Source organism: Sinocyclocheilus rhinocerous, unplaced genomic scaffold, assembly GCF_001515625.1.
Source record: "Sinocyclocheilus rhinocerous isolate Xijiao unplaced genomic scaffold, SAMN03320098_v1.1 scaffold43, whole genome shotgun sequence".
Taxonomy (NCBI): domain Eukaryota; kingdom Metazoa; phylum Chordata; class Actinopteri; order Cypriniformes; family Cyprinidae; genus Sinocyclocheilus; species Sinocyclocheilus rhinocerous.
In genome coordinates this window covers 173,777-197,278 of record NW_015628370.1, presented here as the reverse complement: position 1 = coordinate 197,278, position 23,502 = coordinate 173,777, and the positions used below count along the sequence as shown (strand labels likewise).

The 23,502-nt window shown below is 41.4% G+C and overlaps 2 protein-coding genes across 5 annotated transcripts in view; one reads left to right on the top strand and one right to left on the bottom strand.

Annotated features, from left to right (window-relative positions):
* The window catches only part of LOC107737739 (protein phosphatase 1 regulatory subunit 29-like), a 102,583-nt gene extending 101,222 nt beyond the window's left edge, over window positions 1–1,361 (bottom strand). Inside the window, exon 1 of the mRNA XM_016549331.1 lies at window positions 1,296–1,361. The gene's annotated coding sequence lies outside the window, so the exon portion shown is untranslated. The remainder of the gene's footprint in view (window positions 1–1,295) is intronic.
* Window positions 1,362–6,945: 5,584 nt separating this feature from the next.
* nacc1a (nucleus accumbens associated 1, BEN and BTB (POZ) domain containing a) lies at window positions 6,946–21,604 on the top strand. Of its 4 annotated transcripts, none has more exons than XM_016549329.1 (6): window positions 6,946–7,093; window positions 11,364–12,395; window positions 14,598–14,768; window positions 16,209–16,314; window positions 16,398–16,495; window positions 20,098–21,604. In XM_016549329.1, the coding sequence occupies exons 2-6, from the start codon at window positions 11,393–11,395 to the stop codon at window positions 20,403–20,405; spliced, it is 1,686 nt and encodes a 561-aa protein (XP_016404815.1). In that variant the 5' UTR covers window positions 6,946–7,093; window positions 11,364–11,392; the 3' UTR covers window positions 20,406–21,604. The 4 variants fall into 4 exon arrangements, with proteins under 4 accessions (XP_016404815.1, XP_016404813.1, XP_016404816.1 ...); XM_016549327.1 differs by lacking the exon at window positions 6,946–7,093 and adding an exon at window positions 7,331–7,774; XM_016549330.1 differs by lacking the exon at window positions 6,946–7,093 and adding an exon at window positions 8,045–8,239.
* Window positions 21,605–23,502: the final 1,898 nt, after the last annotated feature.

The following is a 23,502-nucleotide window of genomic DNA, read 5'->3' as shown; positions in this document are numbered from 1 at the left end:
TAAACTAAAATGTACATTATATATATATATGTATATATACGTTTGGGATCAGTAAGACTTGTAATAGTAAGACCAGTAATCTTGCAAAATGTTATTACAATATAAAATAATGGTTTCTATTTTAATATCCTTTAAAATGTAATTTATTGCTGTGATCAAAGCTAAATTTTCAGCATCATTACTCCAGTCTTCTGATCCTTCAGAAATCATTCTAATATGCTGATTTATTAATAAGCTATCACTTAGTTGTGCTGCCAAATATAATATTGTAGAAACTTAATTTGCTGTAAATTTGCTTTGCAATGATGTATATATATATATATATATATATATATATATAATTTAAGAATTCAATTACATCAAAAAAATATATATTTTATATAATGTGAGTGCATTTATAACGCAGATGCCTGATCTCCGATACGGTGTATATATACCGATATATATTTATATGTCCAACAGGTTATCCTGGAAATTGTAACTGTACTGTCATAGAGACCATTCAAAGCCAGTGTCACACTGTTACTTCTCGATGCATATTTAAAGAAACACTAATCATTATTCAGAATCTCTCACCCGTACAGACACGTAAATCCTGTGAGCTGTAAATGTAATTCCGCCACACAATTCATGGAGACGTAGTGCTTTCCAACATTCTTGCTTACAAACATACACATGCATAATACATGAGACAAAACGAGTCATGTCAAAGTTATGAAATACTGGGGCACAATCCCCTTCCGTCTTATGCATGCTGCTGTGAGCCGAAACCGTGTCACGCAGTTCGCCAACAAAACCCCGCCATGGTATATTAATACCAAATCCCCTCCGCACATCTGTCAGTGGCGATCTAACGGTGCGCCCTAAAGTGCATCTCCTGCAGTCGCTCTGCATGTTTATTACATGCCCATAGATTAAGTCCAGCCCCCAGTGAACTACAGCCTATGTAAGAAGATGCAGGATCTTTCATATGGCACCACACAAGTAACATTCACAAGAGAAATCACATCAAACCTACACATTTGAGCTTCAAAACACACATGCTTTGAGACGCATGAATTTGGACAGAAAACGCGCTGTGCCAGAAACGCGTGAAAGCACGATTTCACGATGCACGATTTCTGGTTAAAGCGCGTGCAGGTGGCTTCTCATAAGAGCACTGCGCAGTCTGGGCATCCACGATGCCTGATCTCCGATACAGTGTAACGAGGTGCTCCATCTATTTCGCCCAGGCATTCCTGGCATCGATTATTGCAAATTTAGGTGGTATGAATAGCTACATAAAAGTTTCTTACCTCTGTCGCTGTCTTCACTGAAAAGACTCCGCTGTTTGTTTAGCCGCCTGTCCGCTTTTCTACACTGTGGGATCAGTGAGAGAGATACAGAGAGAGAGAGAATGGGAGGGGGAGGGAGAGAGTGAAGATCGGGGTAGACCTCTCTACAGCCGCAATATGCAGCCACCCGATATGTTTGAGGAAGATGCCGTCGTTTTTCAAAGATCTCCTGTTATTTCTGGTTTATTCTACAAAGAATCAAAGACCGCTAACTATATCCACCCACTCACCCAATGTGTTGCGTGTTGTAGAAGCTGCTCTAATTTATGTTTTCTGTTTTAAATTCAAGTTTGTTTATAGGTATGTATTAGCCTACTTAAAAAAAAAAAATCCCAAACAGGAGAAAGTCTTTAGGTAGCCTTTCAAAATGCTCAGTTCTCTGAGGAACGTACAAAATAGATGCCTTAAGTCTTGTGAACGGTTCCTCCAGTAGTCATAAATCACAAGGGAAAGGCTTTTAGGCACTTGAAACAGATACTGAAGTTCACTGAGTAGGATATTTGAAGCACCTAGAGGTTCTTCAAATGGTTCTGCCTGCCAGCAACCTGAAGAATTCCAAATTCATTTTTTACATGCTGAAGGAAGTAACATTTAAAATTATCCCCTGAAATACGCAAAAAAAAAAAAAAAAAGGATTTTGTATACATTTACAAAGCTTAACTCATAGAAACTAATGACTGATCCTCATCCATGAGTTTCCTCACCAAGCAACACTCTTGACTGACTGGACATTTTGAACATAGCTGAGCCTTCGTTCAAGCATTCTCTATTGACTCTGTCCATCACTGCTACAAGAACGGCTCACGACATATTCTATTTGAAAATAGTACTATCGACATTATGCCATGTGCAGTGTGTAGCAGGCCTGCTGAGAGCTGGACTCTTAATCAATGCATAGAGGGAGAAGAACATAGTATGGTGACTGTATGTGTGTTATGTGTTTATGTTAGTGATGACATTCTTATTCACCACAGTTAAAGCTGTCAGAGAGGCAATGCAACAACAGTGATGCATGAGAGAAGAAGAAAAATTAGAAGATGCCTTGTTAGATGATCTTAAAGTGATAGTTCACCCACACTCTCAAAAGTAAAGATTCCAGAACATTTTTGCACTGATAGAAGAAACCTTTTAGTGAATAGATCTTAAAATAAAAAAAAATTCTATTGTGTGAAACACATTTTAAATAACCTAAAGGACTTTTCCCCCCACTTTACACAACCTTTTCTAATGGTTCTATGGCTGTTAAATGTTCATGGAACCATAGATGGCAATAAAGCAACTTTAAGTGTGAATAATTCTGGCATCATTTACTCACCTTCATGTTGTTCCCAACCTGTATGAGTTACTTTCTTCTGCAAAGCACAAAAGAAGATATTTTGAAGAATGACTGAACTGATTTTGTCCATACATTGAGAGAGAGAGAGAGAGAGAGAACACACTAGGTTTGGACCAGCATATGGTGAGTAAATGATTTTTGGGTGAACAATCCTTTCAAAATGTGTACCTTGAGTCTGTGTAATAAATTTTATCATGTTGGCACCCAAATGTGCCATATAAGATAAATAGAAAAAGCAATAGAGAGATTTGGATGAACTATGAAGTGATCCTTGAGAGAGCTGACTTGTAAACCCCTCCAAGATGAGAACATTTCAAGCTTCTAAGTGAACACAAAACAACACATTTGCTCACACTATTGGCAGAGCTATGATTGTAGGTTCTGTAAGCCGTCTTTTTCCTTCCAACTTGCTAAATCCAATGAAGAAACGCGAACGTGTTTACTAAATAGCAACAACCCCCAGCCTCCCCAACTCACGACTCAAGTGCTGCAGCTGTGTTCCCATGGCAACGTGCCGTAGAAGTGAGACAAGCAATGAGCCAAGGTAGAGCAAAAAAGATCGTGTGCGACACTGCTTCAAAAAGGCAGATCTTCCTTCTCAGCTCACACTCTCATTCCATCCCTCCATTACTGTCAGTCTCTAGTCTCTCAGGTCCATCTGTGGGAGCGGCGGAAGCTCAGACACAGTGTTTTCATAAACGGCGAACAAACTATGTGTAAAACGGGTCGACAAAGTACTAAAAACGTACAATGCTGACGTACGAAGGTCTTATTTTGTGTTGAGTGAGGAGTGACGAGAGGACTTTCTTGGAGAAAGAACATCATGTTCCTGTCTTTCACAGAGGAACTTAGAAATTCACTTTGAAAATGGAGACCAGGGTAGAGGAGGAAAGATGAATAAATGATGGCGTGAATAAATGAACATGCTGGGATGAGTAGCAGCGGCTGTTGATAGACTACAGGCTTCTTCTGTGGTGGAAAACTCACCCGATCCCTTGTTCATTCTGTTATCATCCATTCAGCAAGCACCTCCTTCTCAGAAATCGGAAAAACATGTGAATATTAACCAACAAGTCCATTTCACACCACTCGCTCCATCTGTCTGAATGGCTCTGAGTGCTTGTTTTTCTCCTTTAAAAAGTCTTCAGAAGTAGAAACATGGTATTGAGGACAAATTCTGGTGTACACAAAATCTGACAACTTCATAAGTAGCCAAGAAACTCACATCCATGACCTGAGCGTCTCCCCTCAGTGCTTTCTGCCTGCTAAGCTGAATGAGAATTATTTACTTGTTTTATAGGCAGGATGCTCAGTAGCACGTCCCATCTGGCCCATCTTAGCCAGCTGTTAAATTCACACCAATCTTTCATCGTGGTACTTAATAGCTATGCTGAGTTCGTTCCTGGAAAACGGCTGTTAGTTGTCTGCAGAATCGGAAGACATAATTAGCACTGAGCAGAGGCATAAAAGACTGCGAGGAGAACAAGATAGTTTGGACGACTGATGTGTGGATATTTCAACTATCATTTGAGAATGGGAGAACTAGAAGAATTGGTTCATATTGAAAAAGCTTTGAAAAAGACTAAAAAGCAAACAGAAGCGGAATGTGTTTGTTTTCTAGAGCGGGGGCCGCAAGGGAGTCTAAGGGGGTCTGTGAAAATGTTTAGAGAAAAACAGTGCGAAAATGTAAGAATATATCAATAATATAAATAAGTTCAAACTAACTTACTAAATAGACAAATCATTAATTAGAATAAAATACAGTAAATAAAAAATATTAAAATAAATGGATTTAAAGGAATAAATAATACATCTAACAGTACAGTACTATAATGAGTAGACAAAAGTAATAATGCAATAAAATACAAGGTAATATTTTCAAAATAATATTTTACAAGTTTACAATATTAATTTTTCACAAAACACTCCCAAAAGGTTATTTACCCCTAATGGGTGCATATTAGTACCGTAAAAAGTACAAATTAGTAGGTTAAGTGTACATGTCAGTACCTAAAGTATACATATTAGTACCTTTTGAATACCGCTCCAGTACCGCTTTCTGAGAGTGTCTTAATTTGGTCTTTATAAATGAAAACACATACAGCTGCCTTTTAAATTGTGGGCCCTCACACCAGGGTGGTCATATTTGGGGTCTATGACATCTAAAAGATTAACAAATGGATCTATAGCTAACAGGCTTCTACATATTATCAGGGTCTTTACATAACTCATATGACCCATAACGTTAATTTATGCCTCATTCCAGTGCTGCACGTCAGTGTTTCTTTAAGCTTCAAGCGGCTTAGAGAGTCACCAAGTTTCAATGTACAAGTGCTGCCATCAAGTGGTGAGCAGAAGTAATCAATCAATTCCTACTGTACAGTAATATGGTTGCCCTCAACTGAAGCGATTTCCCTCTTTACCCCTGCCATCTGTCAATTGAAGACTCTTTTCTCCAGACAATCTGTGCTCAAGCTGTGAATTAACTATGGATGTCATTTTCAGCAGGTAAACACTTCCACACGGCAGCTGCCGTCAGTGGTGACAAATTTACAGTTAGTGAGTGTTTTCTGCAGATGCTAAAGCACATAAAAACGGTGGAGGCTGCTTGTCACATGGAAAAGCAGCTCACACATAGCATATGACCAAACTACTAAAGTAATTAAAGGGGTGAAATATTAATAGTAACATAAAAAGCACCACAAAAACTAAAATAGTGAGTCAATAAAAGAAATGTACTTGTAAACATTAACACATTTTATACAAACAGAACAACACACATGCCGCTCAGCTTTTAAAAAAAGCATTATTACATTACATAGTTATATAATATACATAGTACATAGGATGTAATATAATGACTGAAGGTCTCTGATGTGCAGTAATATAAGGCCTGAAATATGACTTGAGATAAGAACTTAAGTAAGGCATTGAACCCCATGATGCTCATGTGACTAACTCTGTAATGGACTTTAGTTACAAATCACAAATCATTACTGGAATGCATAAGATGCAGTAAGAATACATAGGCTAACATAAAGGTTTGAATGGGTTGAAGCTTCTCAAAGAAGAAAAAACGTTCTGCATCCTGAGTTACTGTAATAATGTTACAGTAACTGACAGTAATGTTACACTAGAGGGCAGTGCTACTTTTTGTTTGTATTTTCCAATGTATACATTTTACATAGTCACTTTCCACAAATAAATTACATCCTTGTTACAGATTATGGGTACAACATGGGGCCTGAAGTGTGTGTGTGTTTTTGTGGTAAATTAATATTTATGGTCAATTAAATTCTGGACGTGTCTAAATGCAATTAAATAGAACAGTATGATTAAACAGACAAACTGCATTTACAAATATTACATTGTAAAAAATTACAGTAATATGGTAGTAAACTGAAAATTTAATCCGAACTGAGATGTCGGTTAGTTTGTGAGCAATTGTTGGTTTGTTATTTTTTATTTATTAAAAAAAAAAAAAAAAAAGAGTTCTTACAATGTCAATTCAACACATTAATCCTGTTTATATAAAGTGGCAATTATGTGAAGCACCACATGAGTTATCAAAGACTATGGATAATGTGTAAATATCAGGGTCATAAGTAACAGTGCTCGGGGCAAAAAAATCCCATTGAAAGTAACAAAAATGATACAGAAGACAAATTACATTAGTTCTCCAGCCCACTAATGAAAATGTGTTCACCCAAAGTAAATCCCCTCGCTTGAAATGTTATATAATATGGGCCTGTCTGATTTCAGTGCTTCTGTAGAGGTGGACACAAAAGCATAACAAAAAGAAATGCAGTGTAATAATACACATACACCAATCTGGCAACCCAGGGTGCGTCCGAAATCGCATACTGCTTAGTAGGTACTACATTTTGAATTTGAACGTACTTCTCGACCGTTAAAAAAGTACGTTCTATATAGTATGAAGAAGAGTAGTATGAATGGAATTCGGACGTACTTCATCCGCCATGTTGATGTTGTCACGTGACATGCGTCTTCACAACAGCGCCAAAATTTAAAGAGCCCTCACTACAGCGCGAACATCAGCAATGTTTCACGTAATTCTTACCGCTTTCATCGGCGTTCGCCTCGCATACTGTTTTTCGCCTACTATATAGTATGGAAGTATGCGATTTCGGACGCAGCTCCAGTGTTTTCACTTTCACTAAATCGTGACTACGGAAGCCCGTGTGCACGATTTTCACACACACACACACACAGAGAGAGAGAAAAAAATGCAATTGGAAATGTAGCTCACTGGGGTAATGTAAGGACATCTATAGGGTCAGCATGTGACGTCACGCGGTCGTATAGTTTTCCCTGTAGATTCAGACACATTGATGTATATGACCTGCAGATTTTGGCCTTGTTCACGGTGCGGCCAAACTTACATGGATCATTCGAGTTTACAGTAAGTATTTCATGCTTCCCACTTAAAATGTACTGCTAAACTTTTTTTAGTATATATATATATATATATATAGGGCTGTTAAAATTAATTTTACAGGGATTTTAATGAAATAAGCGACAAATATTAAAAGCAAATGCGCCACACATAACTACACTAATCCTTTCGGAACGCAGTAAAATTCTCCAACACTAAACGTTGATTCAATACAAGCAAACTTTATTTGATGTTCCCGTTCACGTCGTCTCGCGGTGTATAGTTATGAGTTCATGGCGTTCCCTGCGTGCTCTATATTGGGGATCTGTCTGGCGAGACGTAGAGGCATGGCCTACTTTTTGCGCACGTATGGAAACGAGGCGGTGGCTCTTTTCGCTGTTGCTGTGCCAGCCTATGCGCAAATGCATCTCGATGCTGGATAGGTCTCCTGGCATTGAGGCTGCGCCTGTGATGATCATGCGATTGAGTGACGATGGGGAGTCATGTCTAGTCTATGCATGATCAGTGGCTCTGCGCTCTTTATCCAGCTGGAAAAAGAGTTCGCGCTCGACGGCTCTGCGATCGACTTCGCGCCTATGCCCACAATGAATGGCTGTTTCCAGCGCGAGACAGACGAGGCGAGAGAGTGAAGGAGAGCGAGCGCGTCGGACTCCATTGAAACACTCTGAAACGGCCTCCAGCTAAGGGGTGAGTATCCCGCCTTCGAATCCCCGCAGCGGGTCATGTGAGGCGGCGTGACACGCGAGCGGCTGTCCTGGCATTTTGGCTGAAATCTGGTGGCTTTGAGATGTTTGGGGGGGGATGGGCACAGACTAATGGTACCAACAAAAAGTTTAACCACTTCACCGACCTCACTGACATGGCTGAACGCGCGTGCTGGCAGATGTTCCGGAGTCAGATCTGACTAATTTAAAAACCCAATTTCCGGGATCTTTTTAATCTGCTAACCAAGAGGCTTCTATTTATGCATTTCATTTGAAGATAGTACTTTGAGCATGATTGATGTTGTTGTGGCCGGGAGTAGTTAAATCATTTTCTTATCGGCGGAGTCTGGCTGACCCCCCCTACTGTCAGCGCTGGTTCAGTCTGGCTCGCCCCCAGTTCGTGCATTTGTCCCGGGATGACCTGTTGATGTCTGTGAAATAAGATAAGGTGGGGTATCCGAACTAGCGCGAAATCGTTATGGAACATTAACTTTGAAATTCCGCGGACTGAAAAGTATGCACTTGGCTATTTTAGGGATGCTAATACCGGCTGCTCCTTGAATCGTTAGAGATTCTTGAGTGTTGCCGTTTAAACTGAGTGGCGTGGAGAACGGGGCGAACCCTCATTTCGGCGGTGTCGCGCTCGAGACGGACCCGTCTAGGCCCCGAGGATGTAAGCACGCTCGCTCTCGGTGCGGTGCATTGGCAAAGACGGGACAAGAGCGGCAAACTTGCTCGTTTCGTGCGATCCTCGGTGCGTTGCGGCGCTTCCCCCCTCTGCGTTTGTGCTCGCTCGCATGTAGGTGCTGCATTTCTCACAGAGTGGCTCATAGTGGGCGCTTTTGCCATCGTTCTTCACCCCCTTCGCGGCCCGTGCCAGTGGAGAATTGCGGACGGACGGGCAGATTGACTGACACACGGTTAACCTGCCGCCGACACAGCCTCATAACACTGCTGTACTGGCAGGTCTGGCGGCCAAAGGTTTGCTCTATATTTTCTTATATTCTACTTCACTGTTCTGCATTGTTGGATTAGTGTTAGTTTATGTGTCGGCGTATGTTCAATGGCTTCCATCACACAGGTTTGGCATCACGGTATTAGACAGGATTCTAAAGCTCAGCTGTTTCTTTTTTCTTTGAAATGTATCAGTGGTTCTCAACTGGGGGCCGGTAAACTTCCTAAGTGGGCCTCAATCATGTTATATTCAAGAATGTTATTAAATATTGAAATGCTAATTTGCTTGGAACAGATATTGTAATATACATGTAAATGTAATATAAATAGTGTAACGTGCATCCTGTTACTCTAACGGACTTCATATGTAACTGTTACTGCCGTGCTGTCACTCAGACAGGTTTTTAGTGCAGCATACAACATAGGCGAACAAAATTGACTTTATTTTTCTCTCTCAACATTCTTACATAAAACATATGTAGTGGCAAATTTAGTGTGTGTGTGTTTTTCACTCTTCATACATGTTTGCTTATCTTTCCTTTCAAAAAAGTTATAGGCCAGTTAAGCAGAGAAGCTCTGTAGCACCCAAGAAGCAGATTTATGTATTTATTTTTTCTTTCCTTGAAGGTACATTGTGGTAGTCTTCAAATCACCAAATGTGTAAATCTTTAGATTAATTAGGCTAGCATGAATTATTTTTATATATTGACAGCTGCAGTTTCTATTAGTAAAAGGGTTACAAAGCACCTCTGACTTTGACCATGGGGGACCTTGAAGTTACAAGGGTTGAGAACCACTGACATTTCGGGTGAGTTCAGGTAAACTGGGCCACTTTTTGATATTGACTGCCTAAAAGTGGCTCAGCTGACATGAATTTACAAGATAGTTCACTCAAAAATGAAAATTCTGTCACCATTTGCTCACCTTCAAGATGTTCCAGAACTTAATTTTTTTCCTGACAAAAGAAGATATTTTGAAGAATGTTTGCAACCAATCAGTTGATGGTAGCCATTGACTTCCATAGTATAGTAAAAAATACTGTGGAAGTCAGTGGGGACCACAAACTCATACAGGATTGGATCAAGTGGAGGGTGAGTAAATGATGACAGAATTTTCATTTTTGGGTGAACTGTCCCTTTAAGGTAAAGAATTTGTCATTGAGAATAAGTGCTTGAAATTTCAGGAGTATGCCTGATTGATTAGCCTATTCATTATTAAAATAAGATTGATGTTATGAGATTACTTTTTTCTCTGTGTTTTTACAAGTACATGTGATAGATGCTCCAACCTCATTTGTTATTGCATGTTGACTGTTTGAAAGTCTCATACATACGGATTGGGTTGTGAAGTCTTTAAAAGTTTGTGTCCCCCCCTCGTACACCGTGATAACCATACCTAAGGTGTCCCTCTCCTCCCCCACCTCCAGGGAAAGCTTCTTAAATAAACCCTGGGCCTCTCAGTGTGTATGTGTGCCACTGCTCTCTGGCCAACTGTAAACAAGCCGTTTTGTCTGATGTCTATGGCTTGTGTGTATGCATGCAAGGGAAGGGGGAGCGAGCCTGGAGTCAGACAAAGAGGGTACTTCTTTTACCACGAACATCCTGTTAGTTCTGTGTGATCAGATCAGATTCAGTGATTTTTAATGTGATGGCTTGTGTGGGAAACATGTGCCCAGATGTTCTGCCTGCCACTGTATAATCTTAATGTGTGAAGTATATCACATCATAGTGTTATACTGTCGTGTCGGTTGAGTTGACATGGTTTAAGGGGGAATTTTTACTTCACCAAATGATTGCTAAACAATAAGCCACAATTTTTGCGCTGACGGCAAAATGTCAATCTGTGCCTTCTCAAAAAGTTCTGCTACTTATTCTGCTGATTCGCAAAATATCCTCCCCCAACAAATGAGAGTGTGTGTGTTTCCTAAATATGAGGGAGTTGTAAGCAGCACCGCAGTTTTAAACTCTGTAGTAAAGTTTTGAACAGCCCATTTTATAGTAGAAAGTGCAGGTTAACCGTTTCTAATGAATTTCCCCGGCAGCAAGGCTGTGAGCTGTAATGATGGCTTTGCTCATGGTGTCACATTAAGCAGTAATAAGACTGACTGCAATGTCAGTCAAAGCCCATTGTTTTCCACCATCTTCCTCAACTATGACCTCAATCACTGGTTTAGTATCTTTCTGGCACTCTCCCCCTCTTTCCCTCCCTGCTGTAGTATTGTAAAGAGTGCCATTTTATCTCTGTCTCAGCTGAATCACCATCTCATTCAGATTAGCAGTCACATCCCGCTCACAGGATTTTAAAGGCGGCTCGCCAACCCCCCTATTATTTTTCAGAGTTTGCATGTTCTAGGCCGGTCTGCTAAAGGTGCCTACAGGCTCGTCCCTGGGGTCTCATATATTTCACCTTTTAATGTAACAGTCTGTTGCCGGTAGCCGTTTGTGTCTTTGCAATAAATTGTCAGATTCAGTGGATTTTACTGCTTTAAAAGCAAATGATGGTTGCAACGTGTCTTCAGGGATGAACTACTGTGCTGCTAAGAGAATGCTGCTGACAAAGATCTCTTTCTTCCTCTTCCATCTGTCTTTCCCTCCTTCTCTTCCTCTGGTGTCGCTCAGATTTCTCTGGTGGTGCTGGCCATAGCGCCATGGCTCAGACCCTTCAGATGGCGATCCCAAACTTCGGCAACAATGTCCTGGAGTGTTTGAACGAGCAGCGGCTGCAGGGGCTGTACTGCGACGTGTCCGTGGTGGTGAAAGGCCACACCTTTAAAGCCCACCGTGCCGTGCTGGCGGCCAGCAGCTCCTACTTCCGTGACCTTTTCAACAGCAGTGCGGGCAGCAAAACCCCTACGGTGGTGGAGTTGCCCCCGGCCGTACAGCCACAGAGCTTTCAGCAGATCCTGGCCTTCTGCTACACCGGCCGCCTCAGCATGAATGTCGGAGACCAGTTTCTGCTCATGTACACGGCTGGCTTCCTCCAGATCCAGCAGATTATGGAGAAGGGCACGGAGTTCTTCTTGAAAGTCAGCTCGCCCAGCTGTGATTCACAGGGCCTCCATACTGAAGAAACCCCTCCATCGGAGCCTCAGAGCCCCGTTACCCAGACGGCGGCGGGTGCAGCGGCTAACGGAGGAGGCGGGGTGATGGCTACGGCAGCCAGTCGACCTGCTTCCTGCTTGACCCCGTTGCCCCTCATCTCTCGGGTGAAGACAGAGCAGCCGGAGGCTTCACCCTATTCAGTGGTTTGCACGCCGGTGGCCAAGCGACTCTGGGAAGGAGGCAATCGGGAAGGCGGCGGAGGCTCGGGTGCAGCCGGCGGAGGAGGGATGAGGAAGGCGGCTCGCTTTTCCCAAGAAATGGCACGCGGAAGCGCTATTCAGCAGCAAGGTAGTATGGGACTTGGTATGGGTCTTGGAATGGGCACAGGGGGTCATGGTGGAGGCAGCAGCACCAATGGCAACGGCACGAGCAGTGCCACCCCTGAAGGCACCAGCCCCGGTACTTTGAGTGCCTACGCCAGTGATTCGCCCATCTCTTACCATGATGATGAGGAAGAAGAGGAGGCGGTGGATGACGGCACTGAAGAGCAGTACAGGCAGATCTGCAACATGTACACCATGTACAGCATGCTCAACGTGGGTGCTACAGGTGAGTCCACAGCACTGCTGAATGCATTGAAATGCTAGAAATCATTTACTCAACCTCACGTTGTTCCAAACTTTTATGACATCTTTATCTTCAATGGAAAGGAACTGCTGAAATTTTAACAATGTACTTGTTGTCTTTTCCATGCAATTATCATGAATGCAGACTGAAGCTTTCAAACTTCAAAAAAGATGCAAATGTAGGGCTGCACAATAAATCGAAATGGAATCGAAATCGCGATTCGACAGAAGCTGCGATTGTCATGCGTATCTTTCAGTGAAGCACGGTTCTGTGATCAGCAGTAAATCTCCATCCGAAGGCGCGTGACAATCGCATTCGATTAATCGTGCAGCCCTATGCAAATGCACCATAAAAGTTGTCCATATGGCTCTTGCACTATAATTCAAGCTTTCTGAAGCCATACTAGGGGTGTACGATATGGCGAAAATATATCACGATTTTTTTTTAGGAAAATCACGATTCATAATTTTATCTCTATTCTGTCATTTTGGTTTTACTATTTTGCAAGTTGTCTGAGCAGCACAGCCAAACTAATTTCCCTATTTTAAAAACAAAGCCTTACAAGGTAACAAAATATAAAATAAAAAAAGAATGGCAGACATTTAGGGCAAAGTGGGCGAAGATAAAAAACTCTGTCTGTCTTCTGTTGAACATAACATTTATTTTGAAGAATGTGGGTAACCAAACAGTTGCTGGTTTCCAGTGACTTCCATAGCATTTTTTTTTCTACTTTTCAAAGTCAATGGTTTGGTTATCCACATTCTTCAAATAATCTTATATAAGATGCGAAAGATAACTTAGTCCAGTAATCAGGTGCTGTTTGACAGGTTTTTTAGTGCGTGTGCGCCTCAGGTGTACATGGTGTACGCATGTCAGAACAGCACGCTAATGAAATGTTTAACCAACAAGGCTTTAAAGCACATAATGTACTTTTGTGATTGTGTGAAGTGTAGTGTATCATGAGTGTAACTCTACCGCTGAGTAACATTTAATGTGAATGTAAGTCTGAGTATATTGAGACTGAGGCTCCAGAACTGCAACTGATAGAATGTGCACTGTAGCACGATACTATACATTATAATCATCCACGATCAAAAATCGTGACATCGCACAACCCTAAGCCATACGATAGTTTTTTTTTTTGTGAGAAATGGACTGAAAATACATTAAATGCATATTATTAGTCTTATTTTCTTACTTTTAAATTCATCCATGCATGTGTTTCATTCTTGTTTTGACCTTGTAGTTTTTAATCAAATTGTCAGAACTCGTTCTTCTCTCTGGTGACATGTAGTTGATTGCAGCTTCCACATCTCAAAATTCAAACATCAACCGTTAGAGAGAACAAAGTCCCCAAGCCTACATTTTCTATGTCGATAATTTGCAAGTCACATTACAGATGAAAATGTCTGCTGCTACTTTTTTCGCAACTGAGTTATTATTCAGTTACAATCTTTTCCTTAACAGTTCTGATCAGTGAGTCAATCCCATTCATTTGAGTAATTCAAACCGTTTTTGTGAACTTGATCAACAGATTCCTTAAAAAGAATGATTAATTTACAAATGAAACATCACTGCTACTCTCATCGACTGAATAAAGACACAAAAAGCCAGCTCCAGTCCCTATTCTTGATTACATGGTAAATAAACAGCCAGAACATGGTTAAAATGTCTTCGCCTGGTTCCACTGAAGAAAATAGAAGTCCCGCAGGTTTGATGATGACAGAGTTTTTAAGTTTTAAATTAGCACTTCCTGAACCAGCACTTCCTTTGATCCTGTATGTGTTGTAATGTATACAGCCTCCTGCCTTTTTGGTTCCCATTTTAACAAGTTAACTAATGTCTACTTTCTTTTGTGCTTCTTAAATAGGAATATCATCATAGCTAAATTCACACTTTTTGCTAAATGCTAAATGCTTGAACTGTTTGGAGCTCACAAATATTTTATCAGAAGTTCTTCTTATCTTCTCTCAGACGGCATGAAAACGGAATGTGTTTGGTTTTCACAGGTCTTTTATTAGTCTTGGTCCCAAGAGCTTTGTATTATCTGTCTGTTTTTGAGAGTCAAAAGACGAGTAGTGGTTTAATCTTCACGGCTGTCTAGACTGCATGCACAGAGATTTTTGTCTTCACACTCTACTCTACATAAACTTCCGTTCTTCTCTTCTTCTTGCTCTTTCTCAGCGGGTGAACGTGTGGAGGCCTTGCCGGACCACTCAGAGACGCGGCCCAGGATGCGTGGCCGACAGGATCTTGCCTCTCTCCCCGCTGAGCTCATTGCTCAGATTGGCAACCGCTGTCATCCCAAACTCTATGAGGAAGGTGACCCTGCAGAGAAACTGGAGCTAGTTTCAGGTCTGAGTCTAATCGCATTCCGTTCATTAACAAAATGCAACAGATGAACCCAAGTATCTTGAGCAAAAGGTGTATTGTGGTGGAATAAATCCTTCTTTTGTTGTTCAAGCCATCATCATATCACCCTGTATGGATTTTTAGGAAAACATCTGCTGATAAATCAATATTAAAGTCAATCTATAGAAGAGTCAAATAGGGAGGATAACCGGCATCATACAACTGAGTCATGTTCAACAGCCCATGAAAAGCAAATGATCTCTTGTGGTGATTGATAGGTCAACTGTGTTTGGAGGAGCCGTGTTTTGGTATTGTGGTGTAGAACAGGTTTTGTTGAGTGACTTGTTGAAGTTAATGGAGGCTTTTGTGAGCTGTAAAGCATGGCCTTAAGTGACTCCGAGCCGTCCGACTGGATCTGTTCAGTACACATAACAGAGGAGTTCCGCTAATCGCTGGAACTTTATTTAAACAGCAGTCGCATATATAAACATGCAGCTCAAAGTGCTTTACAAATACGATAAAAGAAAGCATTCGAACAAGACCAAACATAAAGCAATATAAAGTGGAAAATGAAATGAGGAATTGAAACAGACGAGAAGACTAACGATAAAAAATTGCCATCAGAAAGTCATTAAAAGATTAACAAATACAAAGCGCTGGAGGAGTGAAAAGCAAAAATGGAAATGAGACAAAAATGTTTAATTAAGAGCAAGAAAATAGGCTTTTGAATGGTTTTGAAATGTTGTTTTAGTAAAGGTACCCCATGGAGGCAGGATTTGTTTTTTTTTTGTTGTTTTTTGATTATTATAACCGACTTCTGTTTTGACTTGTGTTCTTGTGATGGCAAATAAATGACGTTTTAAAATGTTAAATAGAAAACGGTTATTATTTTAAATAATAATTTTTCACAATATTATTGTATTGCCTTATACAGTCATGGTAAGCATTAGAGACTTCTTTAAAAAAAATCAAATCTTTCCCATTCAAACCCGAGTTTATTGTAATTCTTTTTATTTGGAGCAATATTCTGTATTTGAAAAGTTGCATTTAATGAGCATCTGCAGTGAGCACACAACACTGCATGAGTGATCACACAGATGAATGCAGTAGAACAACAACCATATTTAATGAAGACATAGGTGCAGAAAAGCTACATAAATAGAAAAGCAGTTGTTAATACTCAAACTTCACAAGTCACAGTTAGCACTAACACACATGGATGATCTTTAGCACTAAAAAGGAAAGCTGCATTTCTTTCTGAGCTTTGCGTGATTAGTATTCATTCAATTAGCATTCATTTTTGGGACTTGTATGCATTCATGCAAATCGATGAGTCACAAGGCATTTGTAAGACTTTCAGTATGTATCTGCTTGTATATCTTGAGGACATGAATATGAATGTTTCACACCTTTTTAAGTGAGATTCACGTATATTGTCCACAGGCACCAGCGTGTACATCTCACGAGCTCAGCTGATGAACTGTCACGTCAGTGCGGGGACCAGACACAAAGTCCTTCTGAGGAGGCTGCTGGCTGCTTTCTTCGACAGGTGAGTCTGGGAAACATCAAAGATGTCTTCCATAATAGCGAAACTGTATGACGTCTAATTTTCTGGTTCTGTATGATGTGCAGGAGCACTCTGGCCAACAGCTGTGGAACCGGCATCCGTTCCTCCACCAATGACCCCAGCCGTAAGCCGCTGGACAGCCGAGTGTTGCATGCAGTCAAGTGTGAGTTCCCGCTCTTTTATATTATTTCACCCAAGAATGAAAATTCTGTCATCATTTACTCACCCTCATGTTGATGATTTTTTTGAAGAATGTTGATAACCAGATTGCTATTGACTTCTATAGTAATTTTTTTTTCCATACTATGGAAGTCAGTGGCTACCGCCAACTGTTTGATTACCAACATTCTTCAAAATATCTTCCTTTGTGTTCAACAGATGAAAAAAAAAACTCATACAGGTTTGATAATTGGTAAATAATGACAGAATTTTCATTTTTGGGCGAACTATCCTTTTAAAGCCCGTTCACTAGGGGTGGGGGGAAAAATCGTTATGACATAGTATTGCAATATTTTGCATGCCGATGTTGTATCAAGACACAGACACTAAGTATGATTCTTTTACCAGGGCCTGAATTAGAATTGTGAGTATTGCACATAATTTTACTGGTTATGACAAGCTCCGTGCATATTGTGGGAAAACGGATCAATTCAGTAATTTAAATCTTTCTTTCAGACTGTAATTTTACGAACAGCATAAGTGAATCAATAGCTGCGTTTACATGGACCCTACTAATCCGATCGTAATAGGACTAGAAGCACAATCAGAATAAAAAAGTCACATGTAACCACGTCAATCGGATTGAATTGGCCAGATCCGATTCAGATTTCGATCGGATCGTAAGGGGTGGTTTATTCCTTTTGTAATCCGAGCGAGAGGACATGTAAACACTTGATCGGATTGAGAACCGAAACTGGAAAGTACTGCGCATGTGCAGTAACGAAAAAATAGTGTAATGACGTATGACGCGCGGAACCAGCTGTTCTTCCTGGTGAATAAAGTGTCATAAATGAGCAGTGTTGCCAAGTCTGCAGTTTTCCCGTGGAATTGGGCTACTTTAACACTGTTGCCGCGGGTTGTTTTTCATGTCCGCAGGTTGAAGCGACTCCAATAATATGATATTTATCCACTAGAAATGCGAATTTTAGCAGGGGAACCCCGCCAAAAATGTGTATTTTACCCCCCAGAACACGATTTTTAACTGGGGACCCCCTCGAAACGCGATTGGGCTAGTTTTGAGTAGCGATTGGGCGGGTTTTCTTGTGAAAACCTGGCAACCCTGTAAATGAGTGTCCCGTCATTATAAAACTCCCCTTTTACTCGGCGTCTGTGAAGTGGAGCAGCACAATGTCCCACTAGGCATGGGCCGATTACCGGTTTCACGGTATACCGCGATTTCAAAATTTCACAGTTTCAAAACCACTAATATTTTCCGTTATACCGTTCCTGCGGTATGCGCTGTTTTTATTGTCTCCTCAAAGACTGAACGTGTAGGAATCCCTCAGGTTGAGTGCAGTGTAGAGAGTAACACCCTCTTCCTCCTGTTGGTGCGAGCGAGCGGTCAGTCACGTGTGTGTAGGATGGCCGAACTTAAGGAGCTGCCCCTGGAACTTACGCGTTTTTTGTCTTATTGCAACTCATCTCTGTTCTGGACTTGCACAAACTGCGTTGCAATGCAAACATTTTCCAAAATGTCATTTATGTGAAAATATGAAGTCTGGTTTTTAAAACGGTATGCGACAACAACGGGAAACTCTGTGTATTCATGCAGTGTGCGCATGACAAAAGAGTAAATCCGATCAGAAGCTTGTGACATATAAACACATATATCACCCTGATCACTTTATTTAGCGTTCATGTAAACACTTCGTTTGGATTCGTCAATCAGAATGAATTCATTCCGATGGAAGCAAAAAGTGTCCATGTAAACGTACCTAATGCTACCAAATCTCTCTATATTGCTTTTTCATTCTAAATATATCTCTATACATGTTATCGCAATACTCAGCATATCGCAAAATGTTTCAAATTGCAAAAATATTGAATTGTGATAATATCGTGTTGTGGGTCCTTTGGTGATTCCAACTCTTATTGTTTACATCAAGTATGATAACTACAATTATAAAGTTTTAATCAATCTAATTCTGTGAGAAAGGGGAAGTCCACTCTGCAACAACGACAATAGCCCCTTTCACACAGTAATACCAGTAAATTGCTGTAAAATTACAAAAATGTGCTGTTCACACAGGCAACGATGTTCCATCTTTTTACCGGTAAAGCACCATTCACGCATCGGTTTCAAATTACCGGTAAATTCTGTGACATCATTAACCAGAAATAAGCTCTAAATGGCTGCTCCTCCCAGTGTTGTTAACATGGAGGGGTATACGAGGTCAGTGTTTTTGTTGATGTTTTTGTGTCAAACGTTCACATTCACTACACAGCGCGGAGTAAATGCGTCATCTGCGTCTGCAATATTGAATTTCAACGGCTCTGGATTGGCCCAGAGTAGACTAGAGGTCTTCACGGGTCCACTTGGATCCGAAAACCCGAGGTCCGACCCGAGCGGGTTCGGGTCCAAAACTTCTACGAGTGCCTCGGACACGGGTCAGGTTCGGTATTCGCGGCCTTGGGTCTCGGGTAATTTAAAATAAATGTGCTTTTTCCAAATTCTTTTAAACTATCACGGATGTGTACTTTCTATGTGTGAAACGCACATAGAAAAGGAGCATTTGTTTGTAACCGTGCGCACAGAAATCATCTTATGAGATCCATCAGGAAAATCCACTCGCTTCATTATGCTGCGTGTTCATGCAGGGCTTTTCTTTTTTGTGTGTAGAAGCCTTTCGCCGGAGATTAGGTTGCAGATAGAGAATCATTAGGCTATCGATTTAATTTTGATTAAACTATCACGTTTATTTTTCAAATCCACTGGTCACAATTGAAAGCCGAACTCAGAAATAACTTGTATCCATCAAGCAGGCAATAATATAATGTAACAATAAATTAAATAAATATTAAATAAATCAAAGTACTAAAGAAGCGGCCAAATCAGTCAACAGGACACCGGGATTTTTCTTTACTGATTGCGTGGCAGCAGGCTGTACACACGTCAATGCAGTTTACGTTCGGGTCCAGTCGGGTTCGAAAATAAATGCCGTCCCATCGGGTCGGACTCGGGTCTAATTTCATCAGGTCTTTAAAAGAATTAATTTATGCACGTCGGGTTCGGGTAAGAAGTGATTCGGGTCGGGTACAGATTTTAGGACCTGAGAAGACCTCTAGACTAGACGTCTTACGTCAGCGCATTCTGGACTTGTACGGGCTCATATCAGTAATCTTCATTCTGTGTTCAAACTGAGCAGATTACCTGTAATTTACTGGTAATGATACAGCTTCTCATACCGGTAAATTGCCTGAACGAATTTACATGTATTTTTGAAAAGGTCCTGTTCACACATGATCTCTTAACGGTAATTTACCAGTAAAGTCTGTATGTGTGAAAGGGGCTAATGACAAAGAGGAATGATATTGTTGTAAACACTTTCAGAATAATTTTTTTTATCCAGGTTTTGAACGATAAAAACCTTGACAGCCAATCAGAATCCACCCGGCATTTAAAACGCCAGGCGGCATACCTGAGCGCATGCTTATAATAAACAGAAAGTTATCATATGTTGGTGTGGACACTGAAGGTTGTCTTTATAGTTATGGTTCTTGGCGTGATCTGGCTTTTAGAAATGTCTCCTTCCCTTATGTCAACAGTTTACTGCCAGAACTTTGCCACCAGCTTTAAGGAGAGCGAGATGAATGCCATCGCGGCGGACATGTGCACTAACGCTCGGCGCGTGGTGAGGAAGAGCTGGATCCCCAAGCTGAAGCTACTGATGGCAGAGGGCGACGCTTATGCCAATTTCCTCCCCGACAGCATCAAGATGGAAGCGGACGGCCTCAGCGGTGAGCCTGCCTTCGAGGCGGCGAGCCTGGAGGGCGGTGCTTCGGTGGAGACCGGAGGATCCTCGGGCGAGTCTCTGCAGGGTGTGAACGGAGACAACGGCACTTTGTTTCAGTGAGTGATGCGGCGAGGAAAGCCCTGCCCCATCCCCTCTGCCGCCCCACCTCCTACCTGCCTCCCACCCCGCTGCGTGACTCTGGGCTCTGCTGCTTCTGCCTGGGATGGGAAAGGGAGATTCGGGAAGGAGATTGGAGGAGATTGCATGGTCTAGTGACGGGAGGAACACAAGGGGTTTAAGCCAGGGGCGCCATTTTCTTTTCAATCATTTTTGTTTTTGCTGAATAACCCTCTTTTGCACAGAAGATCCCCTTTGCCGCCACGCTCGGCAAGTAAATCTAGTCACCGATGCTATAGGAATGCATAATTAGGAAAAGTTACTGCGACGGGAGGTCCGAGGTTCCCTGATCTCACTCTACTGAATTTGAATGTATTCGTGATTTTGTAGCACCTGGCTATGTCAGACTAGCCGATTGTATTTGGCCCAGGAGAGAGACAGGAAAAATGCTTGTCATAAGATCTGAAGGAACAGCAGATGGAGAAAGTAGTGAGGGAGGAGAGGAGAAAGAGAAGTAGGTGGCATATTCTGTCTCTCGTTCTGTCTAAAATGGAAAGAATCTGATATCCTCCTCTCCTTCCATTCCTCCCAAAATATATGTGGGATCTTAGTCTGCCACTTTCTTTGTTTTTTATGTCGCCGTACTTGTTCCACTGTGTGAATCCAGAGTTGATGAAAGATGATTAAGGACTGTAAAGGATAAAAATATATTTATCTGCTCGCACCTTCAGAGCTCAAGAGAGAGGGATTGTTTTAAAATCTCTTTTTGTGTTTTTATTTTTATTTTTTAAATGTTTCTCAAGAGACACCTTGTTATTGGGCTTTAAATGGAAATTGTGAGAAAAATAAGGACTATTTTTGCATAAGAATTATCTTACATTTCAAAGACTGGTGCTTGGTTTGTATCTCGTCACCATCGTGTCCGTAGCTGAATTCGATTGGCCGTTTTGACCAGTGATGTACGATTTGCGGCTCTCATCGATTAAAGGGATAGTTTATCCAGAAATGAAAATTCTGTCATTTACTCACCCTCATGTTGATCCAGACCTGTGTGACTTACTTTTTTGCGAACACAAAAGAGGTGTTTTTATTATTTGTTTTCATTCAGTGAAAGGCCAGTAGGATTCAGTGTTGTATTGGACTTTGCTGACTTTCATTGTATGCACGTAAAAGTGTTCTTTAAAAATATCTTCTATGTTCCGCAGAAGAAATAAAGTCATACAGGTTCGAAAAGACTCGAGGGTAAGTAAATTATGACCGAATTGGATAAACTATCCCTTTAAGAGAAAAGAAAAATTGTGTAGGACATAGTGTTTTTAGTCTGTAAACCCCCCCAGTTATCGCACACACAAGCACACTTTTACAGCCCAGGGGGAAGGGAAATTGTGCTTCTTATTGTTAGTCACTTTACTGTCTTAAGGTTCGGGCCTGACTTTGTGTGTGTTTGGGAGCGGAGGAGGGTTTACATTGCCTGTGTCCCAGGAGAGGAGGAGCAGAATGATTAAGGTTCTCCATGTTGCCCATGTCCCTGTTTGGGCAGCTGTGTGTGTGCGTGTGTCTGTCTGTGCTCGCTTAGGCAAGCATGTCTGTGTCCGCACAAGTCACCATCTGTATACATTCCTTGCACATAGTTGGCACTGTGTTTGCATGTGGGTGATGTATTGATTTGGGGATTTAGGGTATGTTTGTTTCTGCGTTTATTCGCTTTTAAGGAAATTCGGCCGTCTGAAGGTTTGCCATAACCTGTGAACTTTTGCATATCCCAAATTTCCATGCGGATTTGAATGGGATTGCATGTGATGTCTTAATGTGTGCTCAGGCATGGGTTTTAAACACACATGCCTCACGAAAGCAGAAATTCGATACCGTAGGCTATTTTAATATTTCATGCCGAGTTATTACGCCGTGCGCGTTTGTTTTTTGTGTGTCTGATCTCCTGGGACACATACAGTAGCCACCCCCTTTCTGACAGAGGAAATGAACCTCTTTGCACCTTTTCGTAGACTGAACTAGAGCTTTTTGCACCTTTTTTTGTAGAGGAGAGTGGTGGATTGTGCACCTTTTTTTGTAGATTGTAATCGATGGTTTTTGGACTAAACTTCTTGGATGTGTATGTGTCGGTATCTGGCCCGGAACAGAATGCACCTCTGCATCTGTGGCCAGCCATGCTGAATACTGATGTAAATATCGAAGAGACTGTTGAACAGATTTTGACCACATTTTAACCGGTCACTTGTCTTTTTAATTGATGGCTTACGTTAGGTCTTTCACCCCTCTTGGTTTAGCTCATTTTTTTTTTCTTTTATTTGCATAACCAAGTCTGGCTTACCTTCTGTTTGTATATCTGGAAATTGTAGTTTTTTGTTGTTGTTGTTGTTGTTGTTGTTTTCTGGCTTAAGAGCCGTAGCAAATAAAGTGAACTCCTGGCAAGTTTACTTACTAAATGCAGTCTGGTTCAGGTCTGACCGGCGACCTCGTTTCTTTTCTTTTGGACCAGAAAACAATAATGCCTCTTGTGTAGAAATGTGTAACATTCGACAAGCCTGCGAAATCAACATCTGGGAACGTGCATGCATCCATTTCCTTCTCCGTTTTATTTCTCCATTCTTTTAGCAGACCACGTGTACTGTATTTACTTTTCAACTACTACTAATTCAAGGTGAAAGAGTTGACTTGCCAAGTTTTTTAAGGATACAATTTAGAGTTGTTTGACTGATGATAGAGTACTGAGTATTTTTTCATTTCTTTTTATCGACTAAAGTGCTGGGAAAGTGGGGGGCCATGGTGAGCGATGTACTGGTGCTATGTGTGCTATTCTTTAGATGTTAAAGGCCTGCTGGGTCACTGGTGCCTTTTCAGGAGGACTGCGGGAGACGAACTACGTGTGTATCTGGGTGGGGCGTGGAGCGGTGGTGCTCCTCTCTCTCTTCTCGGCGGCTATGACTGTGCCAGTGTTTATGCGTCCTCCATTTTGATGGCACAGATCACATATGCTGCATGTATCCTGGAGAGGAACTGCTGTGTCCATGCGACACCCGCTGTCTGTGTGTTGTTACTGCAGCTTAGATGTACTACTTACAGTCAACAACAAGGGGGTGAC